The sequence below is a fragment of the Lepidochelys olivacea genome (assembly GCF_965140295.1).
Source record: "Lepidochelys olivacea isolate rLepOli2 genome assembly, chromosome: 3".
In the NCBI taxonomy this organism is placed as follows: Eukaryota; Metazoa; Chordata; order Testudines; family Cheloniidae; genus Lepidochelys; species Lepidochelys olivacea.
In genome coordinates this window covers 39,773,032-39,794,737 of record NC_140413.1, presented here as the reverse complement: position 1 = coordinate 39,794,737, position 21,706 = coordinate 39,773,032, and the positions used below count along the sequence as shown (strand labels likewise).

At 38.5% G+C, this 21,706-nt stretch overlaps 1 protein-coding gene across 1 annotated transcript in view; it reads left to right on the top strand.

Moving 5' to 3' along the window:
• TDRP (testis development related protein) overlaps positions 1-21,146 on the top strand; it is a 37,997-nt gene extending 16,851 nt beyond the window's left edge. The window contains exons 4-5 of the mRNA XM_084623440.1: positions 14,556-14,659; positions 17,983-21,146. Of these exons, the coding sequence (XP_084479566.1) occupies positions 14,556-14,659; positions 17,983-18,328 (450 nt within the window). The 3' untranslated portion in view covers positions 18,329-21,146. The remainder of the gene's footprint in view (positions 1-14,555; positions 14,660-17,982) is intronic.
• Positions 21,147-21,706: the final 560 nt, after the last annotated feature.

Below are 21,706 nucleotides of genomic sequence, written 5' to 3'. Positions count from 1 at the left end.
AATTTCGACGTCAGGTATCTGTATCAGGCTGAATTTTTGTGGAAAAATTTCTGTGCAAACAGTCCACTCATTTCTCAGATCATAGTTAGTAGAAAATATGTTATTTTGCCCAGGTGAAAAAAATTCTTACAGCTCTTTGCTGAAAAGCCCTAGTGCATCTATGCATTGGGGAATGGGCCTGGAATTTGGCAAAGGGATTGACTTAGTGTCAGAAGTGTGCCTTAAGCTATTCCAGTGAAAATATGGCCAAATTGGGTCAAGTTATGAACCTCTGAAAAACTCAGTTCACAAATAAGTAGAGGCGTGTTAAGAGTTTGGCAGTTAAATTCTCTGAAGATTCCGTCTGCACAGAATATTCTCCATCCTATGACCAAGCAAGACTTTTCTCCAGTTGTTACTCTTGAAAGCCAGGGACTGCTGTGGCACCAGAACTGAGAGCAGGGAGACCCTCTCTTGTTTTCTCAAAGCTCCCCGCACTTAGAGTCTATGTAATCAGGCGGAAGAAGAAAATGTCTGGGTTGTTTACAGTCAGATTTATAACCAGTGTTTACTTTAAAAAGGAATTAATTTTTTGTAGTAAACCCAACAACCCAAACATATTTTACTCTCCTGTTTTTGACACCTTATTTGTCTCCATCTGCCTCACACCTTATTCTGTATATTTTAATGACTGCCATCCTGCCTTCAGTTACATTTACAAATTGTCTCTCATTTTTATTTTTGTTTAATTTAATTTAAATATTTTAGTGGAGGTTCATCATGTACTCAATGTGTCAGACTTCTAGGTTGTGTTTTTCAGTTGCCTTTTTAACCACTGTCAGAATTCCTGCTCTGTTTCCTTTTAACTGTGACTCATTCTCATAGCTTCCATTTCTTCATGCCCATTCTGGCCCTTTGGCACAGTTTTAATGATGAATTATGTACCTTTTAAAATTAACTTAAAAGGGACTCTTCAGTGATGATTTACTCCTTCTCAGAAGGATGTTATGTTGTGTCATTTCTTTCTTATTGGCTAACAAAGGTGCCTGCTTAGTATAGAAATCTAGCATAATATGCATTGTCATACTACATTGAGTAAATATTCGTATAGTTGTGGAAAGCTGTTATTTATTTCTGATAGTGCTCACCAAGTGGGCTTTCTAAATGCATAAGGAGGACAGTCCCTCATCTGAGAATCTTATAATTTAAGGGAAAACAGTAGATCCAAATAAGTAGACAGAGAGGTCTGAGGAAAAGGAATAATAGGAAGCAATCTATATGCAATTTATATAGAAGTCAACTTGAATCATTATAGTCAACATAACAGAAGGTATTTCAAAAAGGACTTGAAGGAGGACAGAATAGGGAGGGGCCTGTGGAGGAGTTCAGGGAGATTGTATTGTGCAGAGGATGCTGTAAGAAAGAGGGCACAGAAGACTGTGAGAATCTAACAGATAAGTGATGAGGTTGGAAACATTGGCAGAGTGGAGGAAACGCAACTATGGAGCAGCAGATTGCCTCCTGTTGTGGAAGTGACTGTGCAAGCTTCCACTTTCAGCTATGCCAATTAAAGGTAGCTTTTTCACGGTACAGAAAGTAGAGTACTGCTGGAGCTGGGGTTTTGGCCAGCTGAAGTGGAGGAATTTGCTCCGAGGGCTTCAGATCCTTAGAAACCTGTAAAGAGAAGATGGTTTCCCTGATGCTAGTTGGTTGACTTTTAATGATTAGTCCTATTGATCTTGAACAGTACAGGAGGAGGACTGTGTGGGACACTGCATTACAGCAGGCCAGTCCTTTAATCACCTAAAATGGCAGATAGGATAGGAAAGGGGGAGTCTTGCAGTGGCTGGCTTTTCTCTGAAGGGAACACTCCTTGCTTTTATGAGTCCAGGCAACATAGGTCAGACCTTCACATACCTCTAGTTCTATTGGTGAGTATTGGACTTCAAAGGGATGCTCCTTCATTAGTTTCTGCTTTGTTTTATGAGAACAGTTGACTGCAATCTGTAAGATGGATCCTGGTCCCTGATGGGTCCACTTTAAAGTTACCTTTCTAAAAGGCTAATATCACAGGCAAATATAGTCTTTAATAGTATTCTATATTCTTGTCAGACAAGAGATTTTAGTTGAATTATAGCTTTGTTAAATTACATCTCTTTAATTTTAAAGGTCAGTGTTTGAATATATAACTGAGTTTGGGCTAACGATACCAATAAGCTGTGGAAATTAGATTGTTTCCTGTTCATCAGTGATGTGAAACAACACTCAAAGAGATTAGGGATCTACAAATCATCTAATTACCCTTACAATGGATTTTTCTCTCTAAATACTTTATGGAAAAGAGACTTCTAGAGATGGGAATACCCACTCCTGACCTTTACATTGACAGTGGAGACTTGCAAACTAACTATGAAATCATTGGTCATAACTTCGTAGGTAAGGTTGAGTGAGAATTTTTCTGTTTAACTGAAGCTTTAAACCTTTATTTTGTAAAAATGTCATTACAATGACAAAAAATTAACAAAGTAAATTTTTACTACTATGACTTTTTCATGGTGGTTTGAAAATTGGGTTTCTACAGAGAAAATTATAAGATTTGCAAAATTACCTTTTTAAATTTTTTACTGGATGTCTTACCTCTTTTCCGACACCCCTTGGAAATCTAAATACTTTAGGGTTTGTGCTTTTCTTCATGTGCTGCTCTTCATGTTCTGGTTAATACAATATCAGTTATATGTTAGGTAATCTGGGTCATGATTTTTCACTTTCTCTCCGTAACTGAAAAGAAATGCACCAAGTCAAACCTATCAGATTTATCAATAGGCTTGGAAGGATTAGTTTTTTATTGGTAAATGTCGATTTCACAGTATACACACAAACTTACTAAAAAATATTTCCAGCAATGGTCATTGAAATTTACAGATAAAGTAAGAAAAATGCTGCTTTAGAAATTAAGTTTGATTTAAGAGTATTTAATTTGTGGTTTTTGACATGTGATATTGACAGTTTGTATTTTAAAGCTTTATAAAATTCTTAACTTTTTGAATCTCATCATCTATGGTCATTACATCATTGTTGTCTGATCCCTCCCATAATTTCCCCCACTGTGAAAATGTCAATTGATAAAAATAGTGTAAAAAAAAAAAAGCTCAAAATAAACATTAATATTATCCATCAAAATTGCAACCAAAAGAAATCAAATTCTACCAAGCCTTTTTATCAGTAACAACATAACATGATACGCCTAGGGAGGTGGGTAGGCAGTGACACTCCCCTACTAAATTCCCCAGTAGTTTAGGGGAAGGTTTGAAAGAGGAGTTCATGAGTTTAAATCTCATGTGTACTACTGGGGTTTATATTACGACTGATGGGAAAACAAATTTCTGTTTAACAAAAAATGCTGATGTTTTGACATTTGTTTTCCTCCCTCATTGGAGGAATGAGACCTTCAGAATGTTGGGCTTGTTTTTGTTTTGTTTTGTTTTTTTTTGTGTGGAAAATCATGAGAGCAACTCACTGCAGAATAGTCAATAGCTGAATAGTTGGAGCACTCACTTAGGATGTGGGAGATGCAGATTAAAGTCGCTGCTCTGAATCAGACAAGTGAGATGTGTGTCTTGGCTATTCTGGAGGGATCTCTTTGTCTCAGACCAGACATTCCAGCCTCGACCTGAGAAACCTTTCCAACAAAATTTTAGTTGAAACCAATACGTTTCCACAAAATATTTTGGTTTGATTGGCAAAATGTTTCCTAAATTTTTTTTTGACCAGCTACAGCTTTTATTCCCATGCACTTAACTGCTTGAGAAAGCAGTCATGTATGAGCTGGCTACCTATTTTAGAAATAAATTATAATGGTTACCTCAGGTTACTGCAGGTGAAGAACCCAGAACTTTAATGTGATAGACTCAAATCCTAGCTATCCAGGTGCAGTTGAATACATTTTGTTGTTCTGACTCTTACTGCTAAACCACACTCTTCTCCTGGTACTTAACTAAGAATTTCTGATCTTCAGTGTACTACTGTTGTCTAGAAAATAGATGTATACACTGGGAGAGTGTGCATAAAATCATACGCTAGTGGCTGAACTAAGTAGAGACTAGCAATTATTCTTGTAGGTCAAATGGTAGATTTCTGGTCTGAATGTTCAAATCCTGCTGTTGACCTATGTGAAGGGATGTTATGGCTGTATGTGACAAATGTTGTTTACAAAGTTTTTTTTTCTTTTTAAAAACAACTAATTTTATTTAATTCGCACAATGAGAAAACACCCTGTAACACACATTTGTAGTTTTAAGAACTATTATGTGTAAATTGACACATTAAAATGCAGGTGTTTTCACATTTCAGTCATTTGTGAATTCCCTCTCTAATTTCCCTGATCCTGGGGAACTATCTGCTAAGGTTCATCAACCCTGTGCATGTGTATGAATGAATGTGTGTCTTATATATAAAACACTAAGAAATAAACATACACTATCTTCATTTAGTGACAATTAAGGTTGCATTGGGACACAACCTGTGAGCTCAAAACCTGAAAACCATGGAAATAATGTGATAGGCAAAAAACCTTGTAAATTCCTTGTATTTCTACTTCCAAGAGATATGAAGCAATATGTGTTCCAACTTAGTCATACTCTGATGGTAGTGCACCACTCTAACAACGATCTCAGCAAAGTTAAGGTAGAATAACTTTCCAAATGAATTGAATGTGTGATAGTCAATGTGTTGATACAATTATGAATCATGTTTATTACAATAATGTCTAGGGTTCAATTGAGAACAGGCTTCCATAGTAATAGGCACTGTACAGATACAGAACAAGAGACAGTCCTGTCCCAAAGCACTTACAATGTAAATAGAAAAGTCGTATGTAGGGTAGGAGAAAAGGATAGAAGTTTCAAGCAGAATACACAATGAGTTGGTTGCAAATGTCATATTAGTTCCACAACTTTTTGGTTTGTTATTTCAGTGCTTTCAGTGAGGTTATGTTAGGAAGGAATTAGCTAGACAGAGAGACAGTGGAAAGGTGAGGAGGAAGAGCATGATGGAAGAGTGGGAAGGGCTTGGAGAAAACAGTTAGCACGGTGGGGAGAATGACCAGCACTGGGGAGAGAGCATCTGTGCAACAGCATTTGAGGTCACTGTTAAGGTTCTGCGCCACAGTGTGAGTTTGAGGAAGTTTAAGTACACGTTGTTTTTTTGGTTTCTGTTGGAGGTGGAAATGAAGGCCTTTTGGAGGGTTGGGGAATTTTACTGAACGAGATGTGAATTTTGCTGAGCGAGACAATGTGAAAATGGCAAGGAACACAAGAGACTTTACCATTAACTTTTTCCATGCTTTTCAGGTTTTGAGTTGGTGAGATGTGTCCTGATTCAAATTTAACTGTCATTAAATGAAGTTTGTGTGTATGTGTGTGTGTGCGCATGAAACTTTTTAATCCTAATGGTTTTTAGGGATTCCTCTTTTACTCACACTATTATTATTAATTTGTATTATCATAGCACCTGGGAACCCTAGTGATAGACCAGGACCCCATTTTGATAGGTTCATAGAATATCAGGGTTGAAAGGGACCTCAGGAGGTCATCTAGTCCAACCCCCTGCTCAAAGCAGGACCAATCCCCAATTTTTGCCCCAGATCTCTAAATGGCCCCCTCAGGGATTGAACTCGCAACCCTGGGTTTAGCAGGCTCATGCTCAAACCACTGAGCTATCCCTCCCCCCAAACACACAAGAAAAAGACTCTCCCTGCTCCAAAAAGCTTACAAAGACAAGAAAGAAACAGATGGATACAGACATTCCTATTGGAGGGAGGTACAAGGAAACTATAAGACACTGTTGGTGAGCATGATAGGCTGTGGTCTCAGTGCACCAGCAGCCTAACTGTTGTCAAGTCTTTTGTAGGCATCATGGCAAAGGAGAGTTTTGAGGAGGGTTTTTAAGGAGAATCATGAGTTAGTATTGCAGATATTTACTGGGAATAGGGTTGCCACCCAGACAGTCTAGTTTTTGGCTTCTGTGTCCAGGTGCCATTTAGAGTTGCCAGGTGCTCGGTTTTAAATAGCATTCGAACCAAAAGTCTGGTTACCATGGGGTGACAGGGAGGTACGGGGTCATTAACCCATGCCAGCCCCGGCTCAGCAGGGGCTGCCTCTTGCCTGAAGGCAGGCTCCTTGAGATGATTCAGTGGCGTTGGGAGAGAGGAGTGAGCAATAGGGATGAGACCTTGGCGGGGAAGGCAGAGCATGTGTGGGGCTTTCAGGGAATAGGGTGAGAAGGGTGGAGTCTGGGGAAGAGGCGGGGTGGGGCCTTGGGGTAGGGCTCAGGGGTCCAGTTACCAGCAATTAGAAAGGTGGCAGCCCTAACCGGGAGCTCCTCCCAAGTATGAGGGGCAGTAAGGGAGAAAGTACGAAGATGCTTCCAGGAAATTTAACAAGTGGGTAATAGAGGCTGAGATCATGGCCCAGTTGTAGGTGAGGGCTGAATTCTATATAACAAATGAGAGATGGTAGGTAGGGAAGAGTCTTGCAAATGAGAACAAACATCTTATGCTTGATGTGATAGAGAGTGGTGGAGTGGGAGTGGACTCTGGCAAAGAGAGAGGTGACATGGTGAAAGCAATGGGCTCGGGAAATGATCTTTGCAGAAGTATTCTGAATGCACATGAGCCTGGCAAGGTTGTATGGGTGAAGGATGAGAGAAAGATGTTGCAGTAATTGAGATGTAAATGGTGAGAGCTTGAATGAGAGTTTTAGTTTTGTGCATAGGAAAGGATATATTTTACAGATGATTAGCACATAAGAACATCCATACTGGGTCAGACCAATGGTCCATCTAGCCCAGTATTCTGTCTTCCAACAGTGATCAATGTCTGGTGCTTCAAAGGGAATGAACAGAACAGTCAATCATTGAGTAGTCCATCCCCTGTTATCCACTTCCCTCTTCTGGCAGTTAGAGGCTAGGGACACCTAGACCATAGGGTTGTATCCCTGACTATCTCTACTAATAGCCATTGATGGACCTATCCTCCAAGAACTTACCTAATTCTTTTTTAACGCAATTATATTTTTGGCCTTCACAGCATCCTCTGACAATGAGTTCCACAGGTTGACTGTGTATTGTGTGACAAAGTACTTTGTTTTGTTTGTTTTAAACCTGCTGCCTGTTAATTTCATTGGGTGTTCACTGGTTCTTGTGTTATGTGGAGGAGTAAATAACTCTTCCTTATTCATTTTCTCCATACCATTCATGATTTTATAGACCTCAGTCTTCTCCCCCTTAGTCATATTGAAAGCCTTGCTAAAGTTAAGGTATATCATGTCCACTGCTTTCCCCATATCCACAGAACCAGTTATCTCATCATAGACGGCAATCAGGTTGGTCAGGCATGACTTACCCTTGGTGAATTCATGTTGACTGTTCCTGATCAACTTCCTTTCCTCCAAGTGCTTCAAAATCGATTCCTTGAGGACATGCTCCATGATTTTTCTGGGAACTGAGGCAAGGCTAACCGGTCTGTAGTTCCCCAGATTCTCCTTTTTCCCTTTTTAAAAGATGGGCACTATATTTGCCTTTTCCCAATCATCCGCCACCTCCCCTGATCGCCACGAGATAATGGTCCATGGCTCTGCAATCGCATCAGTCAATTCCCTCAGCACCTTCGGATGCATTGCATTCGGACCCATGGACTTGTACATGTCCAACTTTTCTAAATAGTCCTTAACCTGTTCTTTCACCACTGAGAGCTGCTCACCTCCTCCCCATACTGTGCTGCCTAGTGCAGCAGTCTGGGAGCTGACCTTGTCTGTGAAGACTGAGGGGAAAAAAAGCTTTGAGTACTTCAGCTTTTTCCACATCATCTGTCACTAGGTTGACTTTCCCATTCAGTAAGGGTCCCACACTTTCCGTGACCACCACCTTGTTGCCAACATATGTGTAGAAACCCTTTTTGTTACTCTTCACATGCCTTGCTAGCTGCAAAATCCAATTGTGCTTTGGCCTGCTTGATTTCACCCCTGCATGCTTGAGCAATATTTTTATTCTCCTCTCTAGTCATCTGTCCAAGTTTCCACTTCTTGTAAGCTTCCTTTTTGTGTTTAAGCTCACTGAAGATATCTCTGTTAAGCCAAGCTGGTTTCCTGCCATATTTGCTTTTCCATCTGCACATCGGGATGGTTTGTTCCTGTGCCCTCAATAAGGCTTCTTTAAAATACAGGCAGCTCTCCTGGACTCCTTTCCCCCTCATATTAGCCTCCCAGGGATTCTGCCCATTAGTTCCCTGAGGGAGTTAAAGTCTGCTTTTGTGAAGTCCAGGGTCCGTATTCTGCTGCTCTCCTTTCTTCCTTTTCTCAGGATCTTGAACTTGACCATCTCATGGTCTCTGCAACCCAGGTTGCCACCCACTTCTACTTCCCCTACTAATTCTTCCTTGTTTGTGAGCAGCAGATCAAGAGGAGCACAGCCCCTGGTTGGTTCCTCCAGTAGTTGCACCAGGAAGTTGTCCCCAACACTCTCCAAAAACTTCCTGGATTGTCTGTGCACTACTGTATTGCTCTCCCAGCAGATGTCAGGGTGATTGAAGTCTCCCATGAGAACCAGGGCCTGTGAATTGGAAACTTCTGTTAGTTGTCCAAAGAAAGTCTTGTCTACTTCTTCCTCCTGGTTTGGTGGTCTATAGCAGACACCCACCACGACATCACTGTTGTTGTTCTCGCCTCTAAACTTAACCCAAAGACTCTCAACAGGCTTTTCTCCAGTTTCATACTGGAGCTCTGAACAATCTTACTGTTCTCCTACATACAGTGCAACTCCTCCACCTTTTCTCCCTCACCTGTCCTTCCTGAACAGTTTATACCCTTCTATGGCATTGCTCCAGTCATGTGAGTTATCCCACGAAGTCTCTGTTATTCCAATCACATCATAGTTCCTTGACTGTGCCAGGACTTCCAGTTCTTCCTCTTGTTTCCCAGACTTCTTGTGTTCGTGTACAGATAAGATAACTAGCCGATTGCCCTACCTTCTCAATATGTGTCAGGAGGCCGCCTCTGTTGCACCCTCCTCCTTGTGTTTCCTCCAGGTATCCCACTTCCCCACTTACCTCAGGGCTTAGGTCTTCATCCCATGGCAAACCTAGTTTAAAGCCCTCCTCACTAGGTAAGCAAGTGAAGATGCTCTTCCCTCTCTTTGTTAGGTGGATCCCATCTCTTCCTAGCAATCCTTCTTCCTAGAACAACATCCCATGGTCAAAGAATCAAAAGCCCTCTCTCCGACACTACCTGTGCAACCACACATTTACTCCCACAATTAGATGGCCCCTACCAGGGCCTTTTCCTTCAACAGGGAGGATGGATGAGAACACGACTTGCGCCTCAAACTACTTTATCCTTCTTCCCAGAGCCACATAGTCTGCAGTGACCTGCTCAAGGTCATTCTTGGCAGTATCATTGGTGCTCATGTGGAGAAGTAGGAAGGGGTAGTGGTCCGAGGGTTTGATCAGTCTCTGCAGACACTCAGTCACATCCTGAATTCTAGCTCCAGGCAAGCAGCACGCTTCTCGAGTTTCTCGGTCTGGATGGTGGATGAATGATTCCATCCCCCTTAGTAGGGAGTCCCTCACCACCACCACCACCTGTCTCCTCTTCTTGGGAGTGGTGGTGGTGGAACCCCCATCCCTAGGACAATGCATCTCATGCCTTCTGGTCAATGGGGTCTTCTTCTGATCCCTTCCCTCAGATGACTCTTCCAAACCATTCTCCGCCGTAATACCTGTACAGAAAGGTTTCTTACCTCTATCTTCATTGGGGGTAGATCTCGCTGTTTACTCCTTTTTCCAGATCATTTATGAATATATTGAACAGACCCTGGGGGGGACACCACTCTTTACTTCTCTCAATTCTGAAAACTGACCATTTATTCCTGTCCTTTGTTTCCTATCATTTATCCAGTTACTGATCCATGAGAGGACCTTTCCTCTTATCCCAGGACTGCTTAGTTTGTTTTAAGAGCCTTTAGTGAGGGACCTTGTTAAAGGTTTTCTGAAAGTCCAAGTACACTATATCCAGTGGATCACCCTTGTCCACATGTTTGTTGACCCCCTCAAAGAATTCTAGTAGATTGGTGAGGCATGATTTCCATGTTGACTCTTCTCCCCCAACAAATTGTGTTCATCTATGTGTTTCGTAATTTTATAGTTTACTATAGTTTCTACCAATTTGCTTGGGACTGAAGTTAGTCTTACTGGCCTGTAATTGCGAGGATTGCCTCTGGAGCCTTTTTAAAATATTGGTGTCACGTTAGTATCCTTCATTCATGTTGGTATCCTTCATTCATCTGGTAGAGAAATTGATTTAAGTGATGAGTAACATACCACATGTAATAGTTCTGCAGTTGCATATTTGAGTTTCCTCAGAACTCTTGGGTGAATCCCATCTGGTCCTGACATAATACTATTTAATTTATAAATTTGTTCCAAAACCTTCTCTACTGATACCTCAATCTGGGACAGGTCCTCAGATTTGTCACCTGAAAGAAATGGCTCAGATGTGGGAATTTCTCTCATACCCTTTGCAGTGAATACTGATGCAAAGAATTCATTTAGGTTCTCTGCAATGGCCTTATCTTCCTTGAGAGCTGCTTTTGCATCTCAAATGTGCAGTGGCCCCACTGATTATTTGGTAGGCCTCCTGCTTCTGATGTACACTTATATATTTTGCTGTTAGTTTTTGAATCTTTGGCTAGTTGCTCTTCAGATTCTTTTTTGGCCTTCCTAATTATGCTTGTACACTTTACTTGCCAGAGTGTGTGCTTCTTTCTATTTTCCTCCGTAGGATTTTACTTCCAATTTTTAAAGGATGCCTTTTTGCCTCTAATCACTTCTTTTACTTTGTTGTTTAGCCATGGTCCTCTTACTATTGTTTTTTAATTTGGAGATATACATTTCATTTGCGTCTCTATAATGTTTTTAAAAATTTTCCTTGCAGCTTGCAGGCATTTGACTTTTGTGACTGTACTTTTAATTTCCGTTTAACTTGCTTCCTCATTTTTTTCTGTTTCCCCTTTCTGAAGTTAATTGCTACTGTGGTGGACTTCTTTGGTATTTTCCTCTCCACAAGGATGTTACATTTAATTATATTACACTCGCTATTACCAAATAGTTTAGCTATATTTACCTCGTGAACCAGATCCTGTGCCTCACTTAGGACTAAATCAAGAATTGCCTCTCCCTTTGTGGGTTCCAGGACCAGTTTCTCCAAGAAGTAGTCAGTAATGGTGTCTAGAAATATTATTCCTGCATCCATATCCAGTCAATATGGTGGTAGTTGAAATCTGCCATTATTACTGAGTTTTCAATTTTTATAGCCTCTCTAATCTCCTGGAGCATTTCACAATCACCCATCACCATTCTGGTGTGGTGGTTGGTAGTATATACCTACTGCTATATTTTTAATATTCAAATAAGAAATTTCTATCCATTCTATCTGCCAGATTTAGATATAACCTGGGTGTGAGGACCTAGAGAGAGGTCCTAGTCGCAGACGATGTACAGCATGTTTAACTTTCAGTAAAAGTTATATTCATGCTGTTTTGGATGTTAAAACCCTTCTATAAATTGAACTGGAAGTTTTAAATTTGGAAATTCTGAATAAGCTTTAGAAGTTTCCATTAAGGGATGGGAAGTATAGTAAATAATTTTTGAAAGACTTCTACTACAGAGCTGTTACCATAGCTATATATCTGCCAAGAGCACAGGCTTGTGTTGAAGGCACCTTTTTTTTTTGTGAACATGTAAATTGCTGTGTGTTGAAAAGGCATAGCTCTCTGAAGAGGATATTATATTCTTATTGAATAACACCATGACAGATACGAGATTGGCTGTTCATTCTTTCTCTAAAGTGCATCTGCAGACCTATACATTTTATCGGTTTGGAGTACTAGACCTGTTAATTATTCCAAATGTAGATCTTCAAATCGGTATCAAGTTCAGTGAAGTTAATTTAGATATTTTAAATTGAAAATAAAACACAAAAGAGATTACCAGGCTTTCACTGGGAAAATTACAACTTTGGAACATTTTGTTCTTTGGTCTCTGGGTTATCATGCTAGAGCATTGCTGGAGGAGTTCTCAAAACAGTGCAAGGCAGGTTAGGGATGCAGAGGTTTCAGCTGCACATCTCAATTCTGAATTGAGGAATAGTACTGGTAAAAAGTGAGTTTGGAGCTAAATCTGCAAAATTCTTGTTTTAATCCCTACAATTCCTCTTTAAACCACTTGTAATTTAGGTTGGATTGCATGATTTCATATGGATTAGACTGCCATTTTGCTAAGGAAAAATAAATTATTTATAATTAGATCATATTATAAAAGATAAAAGGCGATTGTAATAATTCTCTCTCTCTCTCTTCTGACACTTTGTTCGCTACCTTGTGTGACTCGGGATGCCTAGGGCAGCCCTCACTGGAAATGCCAAGGTCAGGGCAGGTTGCAAAAGGGAGGGCAGATACTCCCAAGACTGGTGGGTAACACTGAAGTTATTCTCCTCAACAAGTCACAAACTCCACGTCTGATTCCCCACACTGGTTATCAAGAAGCAAAAAAAGAAACCACACAGACCCCTTTACTGCATTCCAGTTCTCTGGCTCCCAGTCAGCACATAGGTCCAGTAAAGAGAGAAGTTGTTTTAAAAACTCTGCTCACATATACAAAATGTTCTTCTGACCTCAAAGGGTCAGCCACATTACCAGATCAGTATACGTCTGGATCTTAGCCAGAACACCATGCTGCCAGCCAATCCTTTAGTGTCTAAAACTAAAGGTTTATTATAACGAAAGAACAAAAAGAGAGATGTTAAATGGTAAAACAGTCACATACAAACAATGACTTCTAAATCCATATATCAGGTTTCTAGCAGTATTCGTGAGTTTGCTGGCTTGAAAGTCCCCCTGGAATACATTCACAACTTGAATGGGTCATTCAGTCCTTTTGTTCAGAGCTTCAGTATGTAGCAAAGTTCCTCCAGAGGTAAGAAGCAGGACTGGAGATAAAATGGAGAAGATGCAGCTGCCTTTTATAGTCTTTTTGCCATGCGGCCTGTGTGCTTCCTTTGTTTCAAGCACAAGCTGCCCAGCACGTAGCTTGAAAACCTTAGGGTTCTGTCCGTACTGGAGCTGTCTGTCTGCAGACTTGGGAAGACATCATTTTACACAGTGGTCATGTTTGGAAGATTATCTTCACAACCAGAGGGCTCAGAGCCAGTCTTTGGTGTATCTGTGCAGGACCACAGCACAGATGGAGAAAGGCTGACAGGTGGCTTTAAACTGTCTTTGCCTTCCCCAAATCCTAAGGCCATGAGACTGCTGGGTTATGTTTCTGGCATAAAATAGCCTCAGGCCCCAAGAAAGGGGTCTGGTAGCTGTGAATGCCCAGATGTAGAGACCCCTTAGGTATGCCAATTGTGCCAGAAAAAGAAAAGCGGAATGGAGGTTGTGACATTGCACTCTATATGCTTTATGGAAATATGCTTATGAATATGACATAACTGGAATATGCTTCATGTTAAACACCCTTTATATGCTGTCATTAGAAAGCTTGTAATCTACTTAATGTGTTCATCCTATTTGTTTGCATGCATTATTTCTATATCTGGAGTTAGGAGACTAAGATATAAACTTATATCACTGATGTAAACATATTAAATGGAGGCCATTAAGGGTGCTCCAGAAACAATCGGTTGTAAATGTCCTTAGTTATTTGAAAGCCTTCCTGTGTACGTGTGGGCCAACCAGGAAGAATGGAGACTAGGGGTTTTACAGTGACATGTGACCATGTCACCTGATAATGAAATCCATCTCCAGTTATGAGAGAACCTCTGCTTATCACCTGAGATGTCTGCTGAACTAACAAGGACTGTACCGGGGAAAGGATTGGGCTGTGCATCTCTCTCTATCAGTGATATAGAGGAGAACAATTTACAGATTTACCCTGTATAAGTTTTACCCTGTATAAGTTTTATACAGAATAAAACGGATTTTTTTGGGGTTTGGATCACATTGGGAGCTGGGTGTCTGTGTGCTGGAGACAGACTTTAACTAAAAACAGCTCACCAGTCTGCAGCTTTGTGGGCGTGGCCCAGACCCTGGGTCTGTGTTGCAGCAGGCTAGTGTGTCTGGCTCAACGAGGCAGGGTTCTGGAGTCCCAAGCTGGCAGGGAAAACGGGCTCAGAGGTGAATTCAGCACATCAAGTGACAGTCCCAAGGGGATCTCTATGACCAAACCCATCACAGAGGTGTCAAAGGAGCCACTACTTTTGTCCTCACTGGCCAGCTTAGTTGGTTTTAAGGTGCAAAGTAGCTTTAATGGGCCAGTGAATCTGGCCCAGGATATGTCTTTAAGAAAAGCCTTTCTCTCAGAAGAATGATTGGGAGATGGGGGGAAGGAGGAGAAAGAGATTCTGTGTAAGCTGATGGTAACTACCTGGAAAAGATTTATTTATACTTGCCATAAGGGAGTGGGCTTTTCAAGCCCTGGGAGTAAGTTTGTAATGCATTTTCATTGGTATTTTTACTACCCTGTGTAGGTTCAGAGTGCAAGTTTTCGGGGTTGGAAAGAAGTGACCTCTATGTTCAATAAAGACGATGAACAACAACTGCTAGCAGAATGCAAGTCTCCAAAATCAAAAGGGTAAGTAAAACTTAGTGGCAAATGAATTAGGAAATCAGCAAGCTGAGGATAATAGCTGCAGGATCACTGGAGTTAGTAAAGGTAGGGTCTAAAGAACCAATTTAGAAAAAAAATACTAGTCTATTGAAAGTTGCAGAAAGCTAAATGGTTTATATTTTTGAAACTGTTAAATTTGCATTCTTCAAATTTGATCTCTTGTTTAAGCTTTGAACTTAAAATGTGTAGGGGCTGCTCTACTAGGCTGGGTGATTTCCTGAACATACTGGGGGGACAGCCACAATAAATATAGTTGGAATAACAGCCTTTTACTGTAGAACGAAGCTACTGTAGAAAGTAATTAAAAGTTTTTGAATTTTTTTTCCCTCTTAGGTATAATTTAGCACTTTAAACTGTGATCAAGCCTATATGTATAATACCTATTGCCCTGTAATTCCTCCTCTGAGTCAACTAAATTTCATTTTGTAGTGAAAAAATCAGTTCAAAGCTTCTTTTAATGCTTTTGACTGATTTTTCTGTTTAAATCAAAATTAAGTAACTGATTGGGGGTGCAAGTGAATTGCTGGATAACCAATAGCAGCACTCTGAAATTTTAAGCCAGTATTACTTTTTTCTTTAAAAAACACAAAAACAAAACAAAAACCCTCTCAAATATATCTCTCAAATAAGTCCTTATAATGTGGTTGGACACTGAAAAGGGACTGTGTAAAGTGGTACTTTCTAATCCATCATATCTGTTCCTTGCATATAAAGATTCCGTTTAGCAACAAAAATGTTTTGACTATTTTTATTCTTAATAACACTCCAGAGCAAGCTTAGAAAGAATCCAACTTTCTTTCGCTCTTGTGCTTCATTTAGTATAATTGTTTTCTAAGTTCCAGTGACAGGGCCAATCAAGTTACACCTGAAGACAACAGTTACACAGACACTTTGATCCCAGGTTACTTATGGAATGCTAATGTGAGAAGGAAAGAACCCAGCTTAAGTCTAGATTCTCAGGTTGAGTTTGTAGAATTGCCAGTTGCATAATATCTTCTGACTTGTAAAGCGAGCACACATGATATGGAAATTGAGACTCGGTAAACATGGAAAAACATGGTCATTTTTAATCAGTTTTCAGAGTACAACTGAACTTTAAGGTTAATTTTGCTGTAAACAGCTCTTGATTTTTTTATTTTTATTTTATAGAAAATGAAGTGATCATGCTATGAAAAATGAGGAAATCACTGGGAAATCTATGGCTGGGTCTAATTAGATTTGGGGTCGGAAAGGAATTTTCCATTGGCTCAGATTGGCAGAGACCCTGAGGGTGTTTTGCCTTCATCTGCAACATGGGGCACCGGTCACTTGCAGGTTTAAAGTAATGTAAATGGTGGATTGTCTGTAACTTGAAATCTTTAATTAATGATTTGAGGACTTCAGTAACTCAGCCAGAGATGTTAGGGTCTGTTACAGAAGTGGGTGGGTGAGGTTCTGTGGCCTGCAAGGTGCAGGAGGTCAGAGTAGATGATCATGATGGTCCCTTCTGACCTTAATCTATGAGTCTATGAGATTAAAATAGCTAAAACAGATTTTTGGTTTTAATAACAGAGGAAAGATTTCTTAAAGTACTGATATTCAGTCACTTCTGTTTAATTGGGGTATTAATAATTTCCCTATTTCGGAGGTTGCAAACTGAAATTAAAACAGTGTTTTCATTTTTTAACCCCCTCTTCCCCGACTATAGTCAATGGCTTATTTTAACTGCAATAAAGACATTTGTGCATTATTAGTGGGTAATGGAAACTTTGAATCTGCTTCACTTCATAACTCACTGCACATCAAAGGTTATGTATATATCAGCACTAGTACCCGATCTTCTGTGTTTTACTATTTAATTATATACAAACTTACTTGTATAAACACTTGACATTTTGCATTTTGAAATGCTGTACACTGCAAATATTAAGTTTATTAACCTATACACAGCTGAAAATCTAAATTCATATTTCAAATACCCTGTATAAAGGTCCCTCTTTCCTTTGAAAGAGAAATATAGCTAGCAGAGATTTCATAAGGTGATTTTTATGGCAATGCGTTGTGGCCAATATAGTATAAATCTTTTCAGGAAAGCCGGTAACTATAAAAGCATTTCAATGCACATTAAATATTTTTGGACATAACCTGGCAGGGTGACAATTGATGTATGAAACTTAGCATTACAGTGACCGAATACTAAAGCTGGTTGGCAAATGATAAACATTTTCGTAATTTATTTCCTTTTATCACTGGGGTAAATTTACCTAATTGAATGCTATAATGTTGTTAAGTATAGTTCAAAAATAATGTAATAAAAAGATATAAACCATAAGATTTGGTTGAATTGTAACACCTAATTTGTCTTGCGTTCACCCACTTAGCTTGTTCTAGATTATCATATCACTGTACCTTGCTTGGGACCAGAAGTCTGGCGAGCTGCTCTATCTGAAGCTGACAGTAATGAAGCCTGGATATGTTAGCATGGCATGGTCACCATCATGGGCTGACATCTTAACCTTAGTGAATGTGTCTGCATGCTCAGCTTTGGATAAAGTGCAAACATAATTTTAATATATGAGAATTACTGCATGACCTTATTGCTATTTCTGTAGGACAAGATTTTCACTGAAATGTAACAGTTACATTAGTATTATAAATGACCATTGTACACTTTGCTTAATTAGAGAAATGAAATTACATAACTTCATATACATGTTATGTCAAACAAAGTAGTTTAGATAATTGAACTTTTCTTTATGAACTGCTCAAAGAAAACTGGAACATATTATTTTTAGGATGCAATGTGTTCCGCACACATTGATGATTATAAACACACTTTAAAAAGTCTTTAGAACTTGGTTGAAAACAAAATTTAACTCTCTCAAAACTTGGCTCCTTTTAAAAAAAAACATACAAACGCTGGTTTAGTGCAAGGGTAAGTCAAGGCATTAAGTACAAAGGGGTACAGAGTATCAGGTTGAGTAGCACCTTACTTAACAAGCGATTCCACTAATTTCAGCGTGATCATTCATAGAGTAAGGAATCCTATTCCTTATCAATAAAGATAATGGAATTTGGTGCAAAATATTTCAAATGCTCATATTGATGCCTTTGTTTTTTTGTGTCAGAGTATTTCTTTGGTGTGTGAAAATTATCCCCAGACTTCTTTCTACTGAGTTGATTTGGCAGAACCAGTTTAGGAAAGTTTATCTTTTGCTATCTTGAATAAATGTCCTTTAAATAGAGTTTGAAGTTTTTAATGGGGAGAAACATCAATGTTTAAATAACACGTTTTTGTTATTCTCTAGCACTAATTTAAAATTAAAAGAAGATGTGAAGTCAGAAAAGAAATCTGGATTTTGGGACAGTTTGGCAATAAAACAGAACATCCAAAGCAGGAAACCAGATCAGATTGAAGGGTGGGAACCACCGCAGATTACTGCTGGAGACCCTATCTGTGATGCAGGCAATACTGTAAGTGACTATCCATCCTGGTCAGGCTGGGAAGATGAGACCAAAGGCTCCACAAAATACACCAACCTTGCAAGCTCAGGAAACAGTTCCAGGTGGAGTATCAAATCAGCGGGAAAGCTGGTTAGTATTAGAAGACAGAGCAAAGGTAACCTTACTGATAACTGGGAAGAACTAGAATGACACGGATAATGTGAAATACTTTACAAATAAGAATAGAAAAGTTCCATGATTTATATGTGTATTTAAACCAAAATTAAATCTGCTCAATATTGCACCTTTATACAGTACTTTGTTTTATTCAAATTGTTAGAGATTTTTTTCTCACATTTTCTTATTACATTGTTGGATAGTTAGGTTTTCCACACTGAAAAGATGGAGAACCTATTTTGTGCCTATATTTCATATTCAGACTCTGAAGTATGTTGGGTTGTTGGTTTTACCAAAAAGAAAAAAAAAAAATTCCTTAGCGAATGTAAAATACAGGTTGTGAATTTTGACTGCCTTATGTAGGAACTTCCATGAGCCTGGGGTCCTGGGTTTTCTGATTCTTAAGGATCACTCAAGATTTTATTTTTGATTCTGTCTCTTTAAGTAACAGTGCCGATCTGCAGCTTGCCACAACAATGCTTCCATTTGATACACCGTTTTCCAGATCTTCAGCATGAGTACATGCTTCTCTGGTTTGTCCAAACAAGATGCTACATTTTCACAATGTGCTATGTTACAGTACGTGAAATGTGAGAACACCAAATGAGTCTTCCAAAGTTTATACTGAATGGTCCTTAGTGAAAAGTTGGCAGTTTTTAAAAACAAATTTGTCATGCTAAGAATAAATATAAATATTTATTAAACATCAGGAAAGCAAACATTACAGTTGGATGTAAGGGAATTCAATATTTGAAACCCTTACCCTTCTATCTAGGGATATATTGCTTCTCATGGAGGTGGTGAATGTTCTTGTTTTTACAAAAGCTGGTCCTTGTTCCCTTCAAATTGTTTAATCTTGGTCCTACGTTTATTTTTTGTAAGAAAGGATCTGATGATGCCCTTTGGCATTTTCAATATAGCTAAGCAATTGCAAGTACATTCACACACACACAAGCTTTAATGCTTTTTTGTTATAAGGCTCCATCTTATATTGATACTTTTATTTTTAGTGAAAAAGGGGCAAAGCATGAAACTTTACACTAGAGATGTGAGATGTATATAAAACACTAAAAGTGCCTCTTTATAACATGCCATTATTTTAATGACATAATTAGTAGTATGTCCAACATCAGATCTAAAACCAGTTTCCATTTTGTTTCATGTATACTGTATAAATACTACTTTAACACTTAGGGAAAAAAACCCCTAATGTTTCATCAAATACAGATGTTAGGATTTTTCTCTCCTGAATGTTAAACTGGTATTATAAGTTACAAATTAGATAGAGTATAACATATGTCATTTGTAACTCTTTCTATATTATATATTCTACAGCAATATGACTACCATGAGTAGGAAGCTCAAATACCCATTTCAAACAAAATCAAAACCTTTTATAAGAAATTAAAATGTACTGTTAATATGCTAAGCATGTCTTGCTGTATATATATTTTTCACAAGAAGTCTCTGCTAACCAAAAGGATGCTTGCAATTTTCTTTAAACGTTTCTGCTGGTGCCTGTCTTTCCGCTGCCACATTTGCCCCCCAACACATACGCTGATGTATGTCCTTCTGGTTTGCAGTATCCAAATGGATATTCATTTGAAATCAGTGAAATATCTGCTATATAGATCTGCCTGTATGGAAACAGTGTGTCAAAGCATGTCTTTTTTAAAAATAGAACGTTACGAGACACTGTTTTAAAATTATATAAAGGAACAACAGTGGTTAGCTGCTGCAAAACGGGGTCTCTTGGTTAGTAAATTTATTATTTCAAAAATTAATAGGGGAGAGAGGGCTGGAGTTATATTATGCTGTATACGAGTTAGGTAATATTATTATTTGGCTCCATTAGGAAAAATACAAATTCACCTTAGGCAAGAAACAGGTTTATACAAACTTCTGTCCTGGGCATGAGTATAGAAAATCCTTGCTACTTTTTGTAAAAGATACTCTGTTCTACAGTTCATGGAAAGCATTTATAGAGCAGGAGCAAAAGTGTGGCATGTTGGCAGTTAGTGCTAACATAAAGGGATTGAAGCAAATCTACTAGGAACCCTGAATGTTTTACTGGGGGAGAAGAGTCAAGGATGTCATTTTTTCCTCCAGTGGAAGCTCCGTTTATACTGTTACCAGTAAAAGTTATGCCTTGCACATTATACTGCTAAGTGCCTGTATTTCACCTTGATGATGTATTTGTGATGCACAGCTGAACTGAGAAGTTAATTTTCATTTTTTGTTTTTAAATTTCCAATAAAGGATATAGTCTCAAGGCAGAAATTTATTATAAAAGAAAGCTGTATCTAAATGGGAACTTGAGATATGTAAATGTAAAGTCTGACTTCCTTAGCTATACAAATGTTTTTAAAAAAGTGGTTTCCTCAGACATAATTCTTTAATTATAAAGACAAATATTAAATTTAATATAATTTATTGTTCTGCTTTGGTAACATTTCTGTTTTGAGAACACAGTGGTGTGACATTTTCTTTTGTAATGTTCATAGACTTTTTGTTAAATATCTATCCAGAGATTATGATTTTTTTTCTTTTTAAATGTGTAGCTACACTATACATTCATGGACTTATGCTGTACATAACTCCATGTGTGGAACAGGAGTAGAATATGCCCCTTAAAATTTGTTTTGAAATTGCATTTCAATCCTATGTGAACTGGTTTAGAAGAAAGATAGCATCAAAATTGTATACTAAGATTGCACAAAATGAATAAAATATTGTTTATATTGCTTTTTCATTGCCAATCTGCATGATTGTTGTCTTGAACTTAATGGGAGTAAGATGCTCCGTAGCTGTAACTAGTCACTTAATAGTAAATAAAAGTTCTTTTTCTGGGTATTTTTATTTATTAGCATCACTTGCAAAAATATAGTATTTTCACATCTTAATAAAGAATCAATTTGAACTGAAATGCCTCATTCCATAATTTTTGTTCCATCTTCATGCCTGTATATGTGATCTGATTTGCCATAAAGCTATGTGATTAGTGTTTGTATGTAACTCTCAGGTTCTTGAGTCATCTTAGAATTTATTCAAAGAAGTAATAAATATGTCTAAACAAATACATGTGTATATAATGATGCACGTTTGAATTCTCCTAGAAGTAGCAGATATCCTAGCTATGAAGCATTGCCTGTTCTTGTAGTGAGAGAATTTGACTTGTCTTGACTGATACTCACTTGTTTGTTAATAATTCCATAACTGTTGTGAAAGCAAGAGCAGAATGGTACCCTACTGCATTCTGAAGATTTCAAAGTTAGTAATATGCTATCTTTACGTAGGAAGGACATCTCAATATGCTGATTCCTCCTTGCTTGTTACTGATTTTGTTGGGATTGTGATATATAACAAAGGCTTGAGAGATGTTTAGTGGGTTTTATTGTATGTTTTGTTTTG